This window comes from Nomascus leucogenys, chromosome 4 (genome assembly GCF_006542625.1).
Source record: "Nomascus leucogenys isolate Asia chromosome 4, Asia_NLE_v1, whole genome shotgun sequence".
Lineage (NCBI taxonomy): Eukaryota > Metazoa > Chordata > Mammalia > Primates > Hylobatidae > Nomascus > Nomascus leucogenys.
In genome coordinates, this window is record NC_044384.1 from 120,695,834 (window position 1) to 120,713,549 (window position 17,716).

General features: G+C 36.0%; 1 protein-coding gene across 1 annotated transcript in view; it reads left to right on the forward strand.

Annotated features, from left to right (window-relative positions):
- GADL1 (glutamate decarboxylase like 1) overlaps nt 1–17,437 on the forward strand; it is a 169,762-nt gene extending 152,325 nt beyond the window's left edge. The window contains exon 15 of the mRNA XM_003256803.2: nt 15,248–17,437. Within this exon, the coding sequence (XP_003256851.1) occupies nt 15,248–15,421 (174 nt within the window). The 3' untranslated portion in view covers nt 15,422–17,437. The remainder of the gene's footprint in view (nt 1–15,247) is intronic.
- Nucleotides 17,438–17,716: the final 279 nt, after the last annotated feature.

The window sequence follows — 17,716 nt, forward strand, 5'->3', positions numbered from 1 at the left end:
AGAACAATAATACAATTTATTTTTAACAGGCAATAACCATAACAATCAGTCTCTCATTTACCAACTAGAAAACACCCATGCTCCTAACCAACCACTCAGGGAATCAGAGTGTGTTATGAATTCTCAGAGTGGTTGTGTTCTGTAAGTACCTCACTAGCCCACTCCTCTGGATGGGCTATTGTTCTCTGTTTTGTTCTAGCAACCCACTTTCTTCGTCTTCCATACATGTGTTTCTGTTTTTCTTTCTGTGATGAGTGCCTCTGACCTGATGAATAATCAATGGTGAGGTAAAAGCAGGCCCTGTGACAGCTTGTGTTTGCTTCCATCAATTGTTATTGCGCTATTCTGAGGCACCTCGGTCACTCCACATCTCTCCTTCAGTCACTCCACATCTCTGCTTCCTATTTGCTGGAGTTATAAAATAGAAAGTAAAATCATCTAAAAAGCTGCCTGGTGATATAAGTTTCAATTTCCTTTTTAAAGAAAGCCAACCCTTCTGTGAGCTTGAAGATGAAAGTTGCCTGTTAAATGCATATATTTCTGGCTATTCTGCCTTGAGGTCAGTGAAGTAGAACAAGATATTAAAGATACTCTCTCAAACTGGGTCAGAACTGTGTTAAAAGATGAGAGGATTATTTCAGGAAGCCACACAATAATCCACTCACACAGGTTGAAAAAAATTTACATAGCATTTTTGGACTCTGAAAAACCGTCTGAGGAGATGGATTAGTCAGCCGGTGTTAGCATACAAGATCACGCGCAGGTTCCGTTTTTATTACTCCATTCAGCAGAACGTCATTATTTCTAAAGCTAAGCAGAAGCAGGCTTTAAGAAGCAATTTCATTATTTTCTTCCTATCTCTGAACAAATAAATCAAAAAAGTAATCCAAAATTACTTCTCCCACTTACATGGAGCAAAAAAAAATTACTTGAAATATGCTAAAATATATGACCTTCAAAACTAATACTAAGGCTTAGAGGTTATCTCATGATTATATTATTTTGTTTTCTTGTATGATGTTTAGACCTATATATATTAAACATGAAATGCCTCCCCCTTAAACTCAGTAACAAATTAGGAATGTCTGGCTTGACCACCATGAGTTAATGATGTTCTGGGAGTACTAGCCAATATAATGACCAGAGAAGACCTGAATTTTATAATATTTAAATGGAGAAGACCCAAATATGTTCATTTTAAATTGTGTGATTGTGTATCTATAAAACCTAAGAATATCAAATAAAATACTTTTAGAAATTTACTATAGTAGATGTACAAAGTTGAATAACTACACAAAAGGTAAGAAACTGGGAGTTAGAAAATGAAAAATTACATCAGAAGGTAGCTTTTTAGTCAGAATAATTTTATCACCATAATAACAAAAGTATATGAAATAACTAAGAGTTAAATAAAGTATAATATCTATGCAAGAAAACTGTAAAAGTTTAAGGCCAAAAAAAAACCCACTTAATGTTCCAATAACAATTTCTGTTTTACTAATCACTCAAAATGTAGGAGCATTAAGCTGTATTTTATTATGCTCATGGATTTCGCAGGTCAGGAGTTCTGACAGAGCACAGAGGGAATATGATGTCTAGAGTCTCATCTGGGAAGACTAAAATAGCTGAAGGTGATTTACTGTCCGGGCCGAAATATTCTGGAAGTGTCTTTACTCACAGGTTTGGCGGTTAATGCTGGCCCTTAGCTGGGACCTCATTTGGAGCTGTCAATCAGAGCACCTACAGGAAAGCCTCTCCATGTGGCCTGGGATTCCTCATGGTGGGCTTAGAAGAGTTGAACTTGGAAAAGTCAATGTACCTAAGAACAAGTTGGACAATAGTCCACCTTTCCTGACCTTGCCTTGGAGGCCACACAGGATCTCTTCCACTGCATCCCACTGGTGATAAGTGTGCCACAAGCCCTCTCTCATTCAAGAAATCTCTTCGAGAGAAGTGTCAAAAAAATCGCAGTCATATTTTTTAAATTTACCTCATTTTGAAACTGAAAAACACCATAATTTTAGGTGAGAAGATTAATTTTTCCCTAATTTATACATGGGCTTAATATAATTCTAATCATAATAATTAAATGATTTTTTAAACTCATCAAATACACTTTTAGATGTCCTCTAGGAGACTAAGTTGGTAGTAACAGGCAAGAACATTTTGAGAGGCGAGTTCTCTAGGAACTGAACATATTATAGAATTATATAAATAAAACAACTTGGATTATTCTGAGAATAGACAGATCAGTCTTACAGAATAGAAGCCTTAGGCCCAAGTATTTATAGGAATCGAACATGTTTCCAATACATACTGGGGAAAGGCAGGCTTGTTCCATCAGCAGTGTTGAGACTACTGGCTAAATGTGGGGATATAGGAGTGTATCTCTATGCAAGGTAAAAAATTGAATGTTTAAATGGATTAAAAGTTTAAGTGTCATAATCAAATCAGAAAATAACACACATTTTTGTAATCTTGGCATGGGCAGAGAGAGCTTAAGTATAACACCACAGTGTTGGAATACACACACACACACACACACACACACACACACATAATTATATAATATATATAATATTTATACAAACAAACCACCTATCTCACATATATATATATATATATATATATATATATATATATACTAGGAATATATATATATGTAATACAAACACCTATATATATTTATACAAACATTTATATATTTGAGAGATATATATGTTTGTATAAATATAAAAATTGTTCAGGAAATAACTAAAAACAAAGTTAAAAGCAGATAACTTGCAACACGTAAAGTCAGAATTAATGTTCTTAATAATAAAGGGTTTTTCTAAATTTGTAAGAAAAAGATGATGACCCAAAACAAAAATATGCAAAGAACATGAATAGGCATTTTACAAAAAGAAGACATTCAAACGGCTAGTAGGTAACTTGAAACCCTAAGAGCATATTTGGGAGAGTAAGAAAGTAAGAGTTGAATAGTGATTACCCGGGAGAAGCAAAAGAGACCTTTGGTGGGAAGGTGAGAGTGCTTTGTTATGTAACAGATTTAGGATGTATTTAGAGGTTCAATTATGTGAAATAGTAATTTATTATTATCATTACTCAACTTGAACATAACTTGACAGTGTATCACTTACTCTAAACTCTTAAGCAAAAGAAGCTTGGTTTTAGCAGAGCAACATGTTTCCCTAGGACCTTTCTCACAACTTCCCCAACTTGGGAAAGACTGCCAGACTCCAAGAGCAACTTTCTCCCCTTAGACACGGCATGTAGGAATTCCCTTAGCTGGCATCTTGAGGGTTATTTTGCAGTTATTCCCAAATAAAGATCCTGAATAATAACAAAAATACAGTATCAATCAAATTCAAACTGTCTTTTTAAATACCAGAGCCCTTTTTGCCAAGCAAACTCTTACGTAGAACTCTGACATATGAAGAGGTAAAGCAGAGCTTAGTTTAGGCAGAGGTGGGTCCTGCCTGCTTTGCTTTCTTCTTGCCCCTTGTGGGAGCCCCTCTATCCCTCTGTAGTCTGTAGCCCCCTGGACACAATAGAAACATCATGACTTAGAGGAAAGAGTAATTTCCAACCTTAAACACTAGGAGTGTTGAGCAAGCTCCATAAAAAATAATGTGTAACTTGCTTTCATTAATTTTCTGAAAATGTGCAAATCAAAAGCATTTCATTACTTAAGTAAATGGCCTGGATTGCTTTTAAGAACTGTTGGTTAATATTTACAGCATTAATCGTAAGGACTTTTTATTAGTATTTATAAAGATTTCCAGGAGGAACAAACACCTCATATTTAATATTTTCTCAATATTTTTATGAATAATCCAGAAATAATAATTATTTTAAAATATTGTCATGGTAGCTTTCTTTGATTCAGCGACAGAAGTAAAGTAAGGTACATAACACGTGGGACTTTAAAAGTTCAGGTTTTGCCTCTGAGATTGAAATACCAAGGTATTTTAGGATGCACTATAGCTGAATAAAGAAGTGCAGTAAAATATGAAAATGACATAAATAGAGATGCAAAGAGAAGGTATAGGGAGAGCTGAGAACACATCCTGTGTGTGTGCAACTAACTTTGTATGGATAATGAACACCTGTATTCAAACAAACAAACAAAAAGGTCAAAAAGACAATTTAGACTTCGGTTTACTCCTGAAGCAAATAATCAGTGGAAAAAACATATAAACAAGATAAGATACAGGTGCATGGGTGCAGGCAGGTGGGCACAGGCAGGTGGGGGCAGGTAGATAGTCACACAGGAGGATGGGCACAGGAAGGAGGGTGCAGGCTGGTGGATACAGGAATCTCAACAAGGCATAATTGGAATGTCTCAGAAGCCTGTGTACAACAAGATGTCTCTTAGGTCAAAGCAGCATAACACCATGGGCTCCCTTCTTTTTTCATCCCCTGCCTTGTCAGGCCCATGCATCTGCTATAAAATCAGTAATTCTGTAATTCAGGAAGCTAAGCCTCCCAAGTCTAATATGCAGGTTCTACAATGTAAAATTATTGCTGTACCAACACTGGGGCCGCTTCCCACATCTGTGCCTGTGCCACTAGGTAGGAGTTTTGCCTTTATGCTCAGAAGAGCCTCGTTGGCTGTCAGTGGCTTGTTAGAGTGGAATAAATCAAGAGAGAAAATTTTAGCTGCTAATTTCCCAATGCCAAATATTGAAAAGTAATAGGATTCTCAGAGAAAGTTGCCCTGAGAAAACCCGTGAGAAAATGAATCATAATTTTCATCTTCTATAGAGTGTATTTCAGGTGCTCCTCATCTCACTAAGTGTGTGGGTAAGGTGTGAATGTGACATCTGTGTGGCTAAAAACTCATGAATGTGACCCACTTATTGTAATAGGCAGTAGTGCTGAAACTAAAGCATTGTATCCCTGCTAAAATGGCCAGACACAATATTCAGAAATATTGGACCACTGCCCATAGAACCTAAACAGGAACCTGGGATTGTACTCGTTCTCTCCTCTCAGATGGAGTGATACTCACTGAATATGTTAATAATCCTTGGAAAACAACATGAACATACCTTTAAGCACTTAAAATCCCATTTACTTTGCTCTGGGCCAAAGCAAAGTTAATGACTCCTGAGAGAAACTTAAAGGTCTCAGGGGGTGTCAAGAAAAAGTGTAGAGATGTCGATGGGAATTATGGGGCTCCTGAAAAGTGTTTCTCAACAGAGGCACTACTGGCATTTCGGATAACATGATTCTTCCTTGGGCAGATTTATTTTCAGCATTGTGAGGTGTTTGGCACCCTTAACCATGGGACTCTAACTGCACGTAGCACTCCACAGTCATTACAACCATCCAAAACGCTTTGCCATGATTCCAAATGCCCCAAGGGAGTTGGTAGCACCTCTGGTAGAGAGCTACTGAATAACTGCATTCAGGGAGCAGTACAGGGATCTCCCAACATAGGCAGAAATTTGGGAGTTGGCCCACAACAGTTACTCAGGAGCTATTAGCTCAAGTGGCTGCTGAGACACAATTGGGTATTAAGCTTTTGCTTTATAGAGTGTATAAAATGTTTATTGTGTCCATTCTTCAGCTAAAGCTTTCAGTTCAGTTTTGTTTGTTTTTATGACTGTTCATTTCAGCTGCCTTGAATATATGACTGACATTAGGTTTATTGGAAGTGCTGTCATCATCATCACTATGTTGTAAACATCAAATGTGAAGCTCACTGTGTTCTTCTGGCTTTTTGGGTTTCTAAACTCTTTGCTTCTGTGGCTTTGCTCATCTGTATTGGACAGAATATGAATGAGGCAGTTCTTTTATTTTGTGCATGTCTGATTTTCAGATATACTCAGGAGGAAAATAAGGGTAAAAGTTCATATTTGAAAAAGGTATGTCCAATCAAAGTATGGCTTTTTTCTTCATATTCTGCCAAGCTAAAATGATCTCTTAGATGCATATGATTTCATGGGCTATAGACCACCAATTTTACATAATTTAAACTTGAGAGACCTATACTAATGCATTTTACCTCTAAATTATGGATTGGGGAGGTATCAGGGGAAATGAGTAAGGTTGTATAAATGAATAAGAGAAGAATTAGGTGGTTTTTAAAATGGCAGAAAATGTATTAAAAGAGAAAAATTGATTCTTTGAGCAATCAAAACTAAGAGGCTCATTGTTTCCTGGGCCATGGTTAAGTGTTTTAAACACTTTGTTAGGTTTTATGATTAACAAAAAAGTTGGCTAACAACTTCTTTGAAGGTCACTGGTTTGTTTTATTACAAAATCGACATAAGCAATGCAACAAGAGGAAATTCTCAATTTCCTCACCCCTCTTCTGTCAAAATTGCTTTTCCTTTCCTAAACTCCTCTTACCTCCAACCTCACCTTTGCCTCTCCCAAAGTCCTAAGTAAGAGATCATCATTCACCAAACTTACATCATGAAAAAAAGCATCTGGGTGGCCTGGTAAATATACAGACCACTAGGCTTATTCGACTGAAATTCAAATTCAGCTGCTCTGATTGGGGCCTGAATCTAGGTGATTTGTATTTTCGTGTATGTTTGGGACATACCAAATAGCATTCTTCAACCTTTCTTTGATAAAGACATAAATGACAAGAAAGCACAAGGAGACTGCACAATGCTGGAAACAAGCTCATGAATTTTAAGCACATGGCCTTTTCATGGGTCCAAGAAAAAGTAACTTTTTTTACTTTTAAAATGTTTTTGTATTCTAACAACTTATGCAACAGATAGAAATTTCTAGAATATAACAAAAACTCATCCCTGCCCACAGTAAATTTTAGTGGAAAACTTCCCTCCAAAAAATCTGCTAAGATTATCAATGACTGTGTTACTTTGTAAAGGAAAAATGTAAGTTGACTTTATCAACGTTTGAAAAAATCCTGGAATTTAAATGGAAGATTAATGGCATACATGAGTTGCGATATTTAATTTCTGAAACTTCAAACTTGCAGCCTCTCTCATAAATATTTAAATACAGTTTAGACACTTTGGGGAGAAATAAATTATTTCATGTTTTTCATAGCACTTGCGAATGCTCATGTCTCAAGAGATAATAATGAAATAATGTAATAAAAGTCCAAATGTGAGTGTAAATTGATTAAATACAAATTTATTTTAAGAAATAAATAATATTAGTTCCTATTACTGAGTGCCTAGCATGCCAAGCACTATGCTGATTGTGTTCTCATTATTTCACTTAGTCCACATAAGGACCCTGCAAAGGATTATCGGCTCTGAATGGAAGAGAAATATGATTCCCAGAGGAGTTAAATATTGGCCCAAAGTCACAGAGAATTTCAGGACTTGGGTCGCAAGTCAGTCTAAGTTAGTCTGTTGGTCTGTGTATGATCGGTCTAATCCATAAAGTTTATCATCTGAACTGGGACACTTATGGCCATGAAAAGGGGTGTTATTGATAATTACAGGAAAACATGTATAAAATGGGTCTCTCCTGAGCAAACTAGATATTTGATCACACTAGTGTGAACAGAGCTTGTTTATTTAATCATCACGCAAAATAAACATGGAGAGCATAGAATTCAATAGGGCCACATTAAAATATTTGCTAGTTTTAAAAATGGATCCAAAATGTAAACGGAAAACTAAAAAACAAACATAACAAATATTATGTTAACTTAGTCAATCACAATTCAACTGAAATCTTCTATAATTACATATGAATTATATTTAATAAGTATGTTGGGTACATTTAAATATGTTCAATCTGATGTGTGGTAGAGCCCCCCAAAATCCTTGAGCCACGCAGTTCCCATTATTCCACTCAGCCCACCAGGAAGAAAAGCTTCAAGTTCCACCATGTTCAAAATGCTTTCTTCGTTTGCACCCAAGAGCGCAAAGGCCCAGCTTCGAACAGAATTTATTGTCTGTTGGTGTTTATATACCCACCACCATGACAGTACTGCACAGTGTTCATCACTCACCAAAATTCCCTAGGACTGACCCTTTGTAGTCAACCCTTCCCCTCAGCCCAAGTCCTGGCAACCACTCATCTCTTCTCTAGCCATTTGATTTTGCCATTTCCAGAATGCCACATAAATGGAAACATATAGAAGGTAGCCTTTGAGTCTGGCTTCTTTCTGTTAGCATAATCTATTGGAGATTCATCTATGTTGTGTTGGTAGTTTATTCCCTTTAATTGCTGCATGGTATTCCATTGTATAGGTTTACCACAGTTTGTTTATCCATTCTGTACTTGAAGTACATTTGTGTTGCTTTGAATAAAGTTGCTGTAAACATTAACATTTCTTTTTTCATTAAGACTATACAGCCAAAACACCAATGTAAAGAAGAAGAAAAAAATATAGTGAATAATTTCATTTGATTTGGCATTTTTAAGGAAAATGTTCTAAATTTTTCATTAACAAACAATTGCCCTAGAAGGTTAAATTGTATAGTGTGACCCCTTCTACACAATGCAATGGGAGATTTAGTTTTCTTTACTGCATGGATCAAGCAACCTTCAAAAAGGGCAGCACTCTTGCTATTTTTCTATTCCAAAAGGAAAATGTGTAACTTGATGAAACAACACAGAAATAAGATCATTTTACCTAAATCAGGAAGAAAAAACAACAACAACAAAGTAGAGAGATTTAGATGGTACCTGAACACAAACTAAGACGGCTATTATTTTCCCCTCTTTAAATTGTCAGGTGCTCTAAGAAACAGGAAGGTGCTAAAGTACTTGTGCGGCAAGTACTGGTTTCTTCCTTAATGGGGATTGAAATTGACTATATGATGAAGGATAATCATCTGCAGTTTATGGCTATGGACAAAAGCAAGCTGTGTTGAGAGGGCAAATGTCTGCTATGTAGGATGTCTCATTTGGGACAAGAGACAGATTACTCAGACATATTTGGAAATACAGAGAAAAGCTTCTATATTGTGGGTTAGCATTTTTTTTTATTTGGTGAGACATTCCATTTAATACATTTTAAAGATGTAAAGCTAACCATTACCACAAAAATCTTTTTATATAAAACTAAAACAACCACTTTCTTTTTTGCACTGTCACATGTTTAGACCGTAAGGAAATGCTTTCTGTCAACAGCTGTTCATTTAGTAACAACCTGCCTGGCTAACATGGAGGTTACACACTAGAGGATATATATTTAGCTGAATCCAAACCCCGTTTCAACTCTACATGTTGTGAGCTGCATGTGTAAAGGAAAATCTAGTTCATATTTACAGGCAGAATAATTCAGTTCATATTTATGGTCAGATATGTAGTTCAGGGATAAGAATGTTCATTAGGTTTTAAGAAGTATTTGTATGAGACGTATTGTTGAGCTCTTTCATCATCAGAAACAGATGAAATCCACTTTTCCACTGAAGAATATACTTAAACAAAAATTGAAACTAAAAGGCAAACAGAGATGTAAATCTACATGAGACTTTGTGATCTAACATGGTTCTGATGACCTTAAATTCACTGCCAACCATAATGCTTTAGTTATGGAGATAAATACCAGAAAAACTAATAAGCAAATAAAAGAATTTCATGCTTTCTCACATGTCTAACTTTTCACATCTGCAGAAGCTGGCATTCAAGACTCTCTATGTTGGCTTTTCTCAGATGGTTAATCAGCCTTCAGCTTTTGAGGACTGTGGCTACTTTCTCCTGAGTACAATGAGACAGGAAAAACTCTGCCTTCTAGATTGCCACTGCATTGGTGCACCCCCTCAGAAGGGGGAGGCACGGGGAAAGCCCATCAAAGTCTGAATTGTCTTGACATGTTAATACTTCTCTTGGACTGAAATCCTTCCACTTAAGTTCTTCCCTTGATGCTGTTCATGCCCTGAATTCTGGCCCCTGCCTGGATCCTGGCGTATCTCCACCTGGCTTCAGAAAATCTAAGATGACCCCAAACTACCAAAAAAGAAAGAAAGAAGAGAAAGAAGAGAAAGCAGAGAAAGTGGCAAGCAAGCAAGAGAGGGACAGAGGGAAAGAGGGAGGGAAGAAAGGAAAGGAAAGGAAAGGAAAGGAAAGGAAAGGAAAGGAAAGGAAAGGAAAGGAAAGGAAAAGAAGATGACTTTACAAGGGAAGGAGGTATATAAGTCTCAGTGATAGTTTTGGGTGCCAGATACAAAGTATGAACATTTCATGCCAATTTTTTCCACAAACTAGATTTCATTATCCCACTCAGCAGAACTCTCCTCAAGCTGACATAGAAAGTGGGACACATTGAGAACCCAGATTACGTGGGAGGAAAGTATAAAGCAAATTATTTTTTGTGATAGTTCCAGAAAAACTATACTGGAAGAAAGCCACAGCAGCAATCCCAACCCATCTGTGTTACCAGTCTGCAATAAGAAACTTATGGAAATCCACAGTTTCCATTTAGAAATTTTTATAGCAACTTTAACAGATTAACTTTACTATCAAACTTAAAAATAAACAAAATTGGGCATGTATTTTTATTTCATTTTGCTAGTAATTGATTTTTATTGTATTTTACAAAAGTATTAGTTTATAATGCTTTGAAAAAAATAAAACTGATCCTTCCCCACAGATAGTTTGAAAAACACTTTGTATTTTATTACATTTTTTTAAGACAGAGTCTCACTCCGTCACCCAGGCTGGAATGCAATGGAGTGATCTTGGCTCACTGCAACCCCTGAGTCCCGTGCCACAGCCTCCCGAGTAGTTGGGATTACAAACAAGCAGCACCTCACCCAGCTAATTTTTGTATTTTTAGTAGAGACAAGGTTTCACCATGTTGCTCAGGCTGGTCTCAAACTCCTGGCCTCAAGTGATCCGCCCGCCTCGGCCTCCCAAAGTACTGAGATTACAGGCGTGAGCAACCGTGCCTGACCCTGAAAAACACTGTATTTTAAAAAAACTGTTCTTGTTAACACTGAGTATATAACAAATTCTTAAAAAGAAATGTCATTTTATGGAAATTATCATTTTATTTTAATCAAAGGCAATAATGATGCCTGGTCAGAAGCTTTTTATCAAATTGCCCTACTTGGTCAGAAAGAAAGTCATTTTATTTTATTTTTCCTTGGGTTTAAGCAACTTTTAAATATCAAATCCTATTTGGTGCTACAGCGATGTGCAACGAAACTCTATTTCAATGACTTAAATCACTGATGGAACATAACTCAAGGGTGGGGAGAGACAAATTCCACAAAAATGTGTAGATTAAGTCACTGTGTATCCAAACAGAAATGTCAGGATCTTCCTCCACTTAAGATGCAGGGACCAGTGCACTGAGGCACAAGAAAAAAATTTGATTTACAATTTGAAGGAAAAACAGCAGTAAAATAATTGAGAGCTGGAAAGCAATCTCACTCCTGCCAAATTGCTTTCCTCTATGCGCACCCCATTTAGGGGTGGTATCTGGATACCTACATTTAGTTCATGCATATTTTCCTTCCCCTGTGACCATGCCATCCTGTCAGATTAGGACTGTTTCTCTGCTGTGATCAGCAAAAAGGAATATCCAAATTACGTAGCATTGGATTATGCCTGGAGCTTCATAAATAAAAAATGGTTGATTTTTTTTTAAGTGCAAAGGTGATAAACTATTAGTGAGAACGTGCTTGGTCCCTAAATTGCCAAAACATGAATTCCTTTCAAATAAGCTTTAATGTGAATTTATGGGAATAAGACAAGTGAAAGGACATTGCAAATTGTAAAGAACTGGTAAAATATTTGTTAAAAACAACAACTACTACTACCAGCAGAATAGTTTGTGATAGAGATTTGATGAGTATCAGCTTTGATGTTGTTTATTACTTTCTTTCCCTTGAAGTATTCATAGACAAGGGAGACCTTCCTTTTTTATCTGGTAGTAACTGCCTCTAGGAATTAATCTTATAGTTCATAGACTCATAAATAAAAGTGTGTTGTACTGTCAAACCCTTGGTTAGCTAGTTCTCTGAGTCATATATTTAGTTATGTCTTGATAATCTCAGAAAGTCAGTAACAAAATTTGTCCTAGAAGTTTGGTTTTTATTCCCTGTGTTTTGCCCATGGAAGTACATTCATGTGCTTTACACAAGAGCAAGAATTTAAATATCCAAAGTATCTTTATATTAAAATAGCAGAGGTGCCCTCTTCCTTTACCTTTCTTGTTCACATTAGAAAGTATTTCTGGCTTCCTCACAAGAAATACAAACGTGACAGATTCATTTTGATAATTGCCTCATGTGAGCCTCAGATATATTATGTGCTGGAATCAAAATTCTAATGCTCTCCAAAGATAAGGCATAAAATACCATTTTGGGAGAAAAAATAGAAGTATTGAAAAGTAAACAGGAATAGACTATGCAAATTAGGCCTGAGCCAAGAGCATGCCAGTTTTAAATTTAAAATTGGCTACAAGCCAGAGCCAGTTATACCCTGGGTACCTGGAGGATGAAGGAGAGGAACATGAAGAGAATTTTGATTTCAAAAACAAGAACCACAGAACCGCAAGCTGTAAGCTCTAAAAGTGATAGCCTGTGGCCCTTCTAGCTAGATATTTGGTCCATGTAAACCAAGTCTTCCTAATCTTGATTTAGCACTGGCACTACTGTTGTCTTTTTCTTACAGTTTACATTCAGAAGGCCACTTGTTCTTTGAATTAAAAACAAATGTACTTTTATGATGAACCTAAGTCAAAGCGTGGTTCTCCATTGCCCTGTGGCCAGAGAGATTTTAAGAGCAGTACAATATGGTGGGTCAGAGGTTTAAATTATATGTGAGTGTGTACATTAACGTGTGCATATGCACAGGCACACACACACACGTGCTTATGAATGCAGACCCATTTATATCCACATACGCATGAGAAGCCCTCCTACCTAAGGTGAGGAGGATGAGCCAGGTAAAGCAAATAATCCTAGAAAATAATGTGATACATAATGTGAGCATTTTCCTATTTAATATTTGTATCTTTATATTTAAATTTTTAATATTATATTTGTACATCACTGTACATTTCTGTTACCATCTTTTGATGGAAAGGTTTTTTCCACCTACTGAAGATTTCCAAATGATTTTTAAAAACAAGTGAAGCTTTTCTTAAGTAGAGGTCTGAGGATAAGAGGGCCCTCCACTGTTCTTGCATAAACTACATTCTTCAAGAATCATCTGTCTTATGCAGCTCGGGTTTCTTCAAGTGAAGTAAGTACTCGGACACCTGTGTAGCAATCTCAGTGCAGAATCAGTCTGGATTCTCAAAAGCTTTTACAGTTCTCTGACCTAGTGTGATCACAATGATGTTTAGCCAACCCCCTTTATCTAGTCTTTCCAAAGGACTAACTTAGTTTTTATAAAAATCACTTTTTTTGGCACTCATCTATCTTTGTTTTACATATTTTTTACTAGGTTTTATAATTACTACTTGCATAAATGGATTTGGAAGAAAACTCAACCAATGCATACAAATTCATGGGTTTCAAGCAGATATGTATAAGCATAGTAGAGACTTACTTCCTAGCTTCCGGCTTCCAGCATCAACTGGACATTTGCCACTCTTTTCATGTGAATGGAGGCTGTTGTTTAATTACATTTTTTCTTATCTCTAGAAAGCTCAGAATAAAATGTGTCACATATATTTAGAAATTTGTAGAACCTGATGGCCCATGCTTTTTTCACTAACTTGACCTCTAACATCACGTTTTCTATATTTTTTCTTTTACACACATATATTTTCTTTTCTTATCTTGCTATAACGTAAGAAACTTCCAATTTTTTGCCAGAATGGCAAGTTGATTTTGCTGAATAGGTGTTTGTTTTGTTACTGTAAGCACTGTATAGTCCATGTTTTGCAAGACTTATGTTCTAAAATTAGTACAGGTGGAAAAAAATGTGTTGAGTTAAAATTACCCTTGAACATCCTTTGAGAAGGCTATGTGGTTAAGTTCAACACATAGTATCTTCAGAAGTCTAAAACACCCAATTTTTTCATCAGCTTTGGAACAGATCAAGATTGTGTTGAGTGTCAGATGAAGTCATTGGACTTGCTGACAAAATGCGGGTATGTTCAAAAAATGGAGTGGTGTAGGATTTTCACACTATGAGAGAGAGAGAGACTCATGGGATCCAAGATTCATGCCCCTCATCTAAGGAGTTTAAAAGCACTCTCTGCCTAGTGTTCTTTCTATATGTATTCCTCCCTTCTGGAGGAGTAAGTCTCATCTTCCTGAGAAGGCAAGGATAGAAACTCATTATATTCCCTTTTCACATATTCACATAGGACACACTCAAAAAGTTTTCAGAGTTAAAATAAAATTCAAATGGAAAAACTTTGCTTGTATTTCCAAGATAGTAAAAATGCGTTCTTAATATTTTAACTCAGTGTATTAAAAAATGAACTTCACTATTTTAAAAGTTTACAACCTAGCTCTTTGGTGGCCATACTACTGATTAGAAAATGGACTGATTTTCCCATGTGGTTCTTAAATTACATTAGTTTCTTCAAACATTAAACTTTTAGAAAAATCTGTGTATCTGGATTATCAGGGCCTGTACTTCTCATGTCAGCTATAGATCTTTAAAATATGTGCTTCCTAATTTTATTACCACATTTACATCTCTTAATAAGAGACAGAGTGTTTATATTTCATATATGAGAATAATGTCTAACTTTCATTTTTTTTCTAGGAATGTCAGCCATAAATTTTCAAAGCACAATAATTGATGAAAAATACAGTTTCTATTAATAAATTAATGAACTGTTAGGCTTCAAAATAGAACTGCACATAATATCCATGTTTGTTTTTTCTTGGTAGACAACTGGAAGGGTTTCTTTCTTTTCCATCTATGACTAATTTTCTTTGTTCAAGATACCTGAACTGGGGTGATTTTTAGTTAAGACAAATTTGAGAATGAGACTGTAATCCCTGTGGACACCTGATTTTTTTTTAATGAGGCAGCATTGCATAATGATTTACACTTAAGAATATGGGCTTAGGGAGAAAATGCCTGGGACCTTGAGATATTGATTTAATCTCCATGTGCCTGTTTTCTTGACCATAAATGGGCATATTAGTAGCATCTTCCTCACGGTTATTGTGAAGATTAATTAATATGTCTAAAGCATTTGAATCAGTACTTATGAGTCCTCCATAAATTATTATTATAATTAATGTCAACCTGGTGTGAATGAGAATGGGATCAAAACCAGTGGATGCCCAGTAAATGTCAAATGGCTGGTGAAAATGCTATTCAAATGCCTTGGTGTTCTGGTCTTTCACCTCCCTCCCCTTTTCTCCCCACACAGGTCGCTCCAGCCATTAAGGAGAGGATGATGAAGAAGGGAAGCTTGATGCTGGGCTACCAGCCGCACCGGGGAAAGGTCAACTTCTTCCGCCAGGTGGTGATCAGCCCTCAAGTGAGCCGGGAGGACATGGACTTCCTCCTGGATGAGATAGACTTACTGGGTAAAGACATGTAGCTGTGGCTTTGGTCCCCCAGAGGCATAGATCCTGTCCTGGAAGAGTTTAGATCCAGAACATCTTGGAGATACACAGTAGATTGCAGCCCTTCTGAAGAGAAATAGGAAATACTCCCAGTTCAGGCCCAGCAAAACCAAAATGATAAGCAATGAATATTAAGGACTCTCTAGCTGCCTGGGCATTACTGTTGCTAAAAGAAGAAAGTTAAAAAAAAAAAATGATTTTCTCAAGGCATGCCCCTGGAACACAGCTCTGAAGAGAGTTTAGTAAGTACCATGTAGGTTCTGGATTCTAAGCTTACATTGCTCTTTAAAGAACTTATAAACTAACAGTTTAAAGCAGTGGTTCTCAAAGTGTGGTCCCTGGACTATCAGCATAAACTATCACCTGGGAACTTGTTAAAAATGCAGATTCTCAGGCTTTCCCCAGACCAACTGGATCAGAAGCTCTGGGGGTGAGGCCCAGTATTCTGTGTTTTAACAAGCCCTTCAGGGAATTCTGATGCACAGTAAAATCTGAGAAACACTGGTTTAAGAAAAACCTTGTAATGATCGAATACTCACTCTGATGTTTTGCCAGCAAACGGATATCTAATATTTCAGAAGCCTCTGAGCCAGTCTTTGAAAAAATACAACTATGGCGTCTGTAGCACAAATATTTAATGACATCAGAAGCATGTCAAAGCTATTTTTAAAGAGAGAAACTGTATAGGATGTTTACTTCATAGAGATGTATGTTTTTTGCAGGCTGAATGTTTATCTTAAAAGTTAAAATTATCCATTCTCAAAATTATCCATTCTCAAAAGTTAAAATTATATATATATACATATATATATTTCAAAGCACAATAATTGAAAGCACAATAATTGACAGAAAAATACAGGTTCTATTAATAAATTAATAAACTTAGTCTTCAAAATAGAAATGCACGTAATATCCATATTAGTTTTTTCTTGGTAGACAACTAGAAGGTTTTCTTTTTCTTCGTCTATGACTAATTTTCTTTATTCAAGATACCTGAACTGGGGTGCTTTTTAAGAAAAATTTGGGAACAAATTTTGGAAATATATATGTTTCTGTGATATATATATATACACACGTATGTATATATATACACACACATACATATATATATACACACATATGTGTTTCTGTGTTCCTCTTTTACCTTGAGGGGCTTGTTTCTTATCTTGCTCTGTGCCTCATAGGGAATAAACACAATGAAGTCCAGGGTTGAGACATTCCCTTTCCTAAGCTTTGAAATGTCAGTATAGATTATTAAGTGGTTTATATTAGAGAATCTGGGAATCAGCAGCCTTTCAGTGGATATACTTCCTCCATTTCTCCTGAGAGTGGATGATTTTAATTCTATCTCTGACCCTGGTCCTAGATTTCTAGGAGAGTTTTATTTAACTAAGAAATTGACAGAATTCATAGGTGTGGGTGTAGAGTTCAACAAGATAAGATTATGAATATAATTAAAGCTCTGCATTAAAAGGTGAATGATTGAAGAGTGTTAAAGCATTAGACTTGACATATTCAATAACCTTTTCGTACTCCATTGTTAACCAATGTCATTTAAATTTGGAGTACTATTTGCTTTTATTACTTATTTTCATTTTAGTGTGCACAGTTTCTCGGTATCTCTATTGGTCAAAGAATATTAAATCTTTCTCTGAATTACTTCAAATTCTCAGGTGAAACCTATTTGTATGTGTGTGTGTGTATGTGTGTGTGTGTTTATTTTGCATTTCTTGTTGCCTTTTTGTTTTAATGTCTACATAAAATATTTCTAAAACTGATGTTTGTAACACTTTGGGTTTCATGAAACAATACTATACTTAGTGTTGTTGACTTTTCTTTTCCTGTCATCTCCTCTTTACTGGATTGTACCAATACATTTTAGAAGTGAACTGGACTTAGTTGGCATTTTAGCTTAATGACTGAAAAAGTAGGTTGAAAGCTCTCTGTATTTTAGTTAACATCTTGAATAAAGTGGAAAAAGCAGTTACAGCAAAGAGTGGACTCTCTTGTTTAGTCTTTCTCAATTACTAGGTAAGCCATGGGTATCTCAGCCACAATTCAACTCCTGCTGTGCCTTTTTACGAGAGAGGGCAGCTCCTTGATCAATGTAAAAAAAAAACTGCTGCCAGAAATTTTGAAAATTTTGTTATTTTTTCTTGAAATATTCAGACATACCACACTCAATTAGGTATTTGACTAAGTGGTCAAAAATAATTTTTTGATAAAAGTATGATTATAATGCATTTATTCTTTCATTAAAACATTTATAG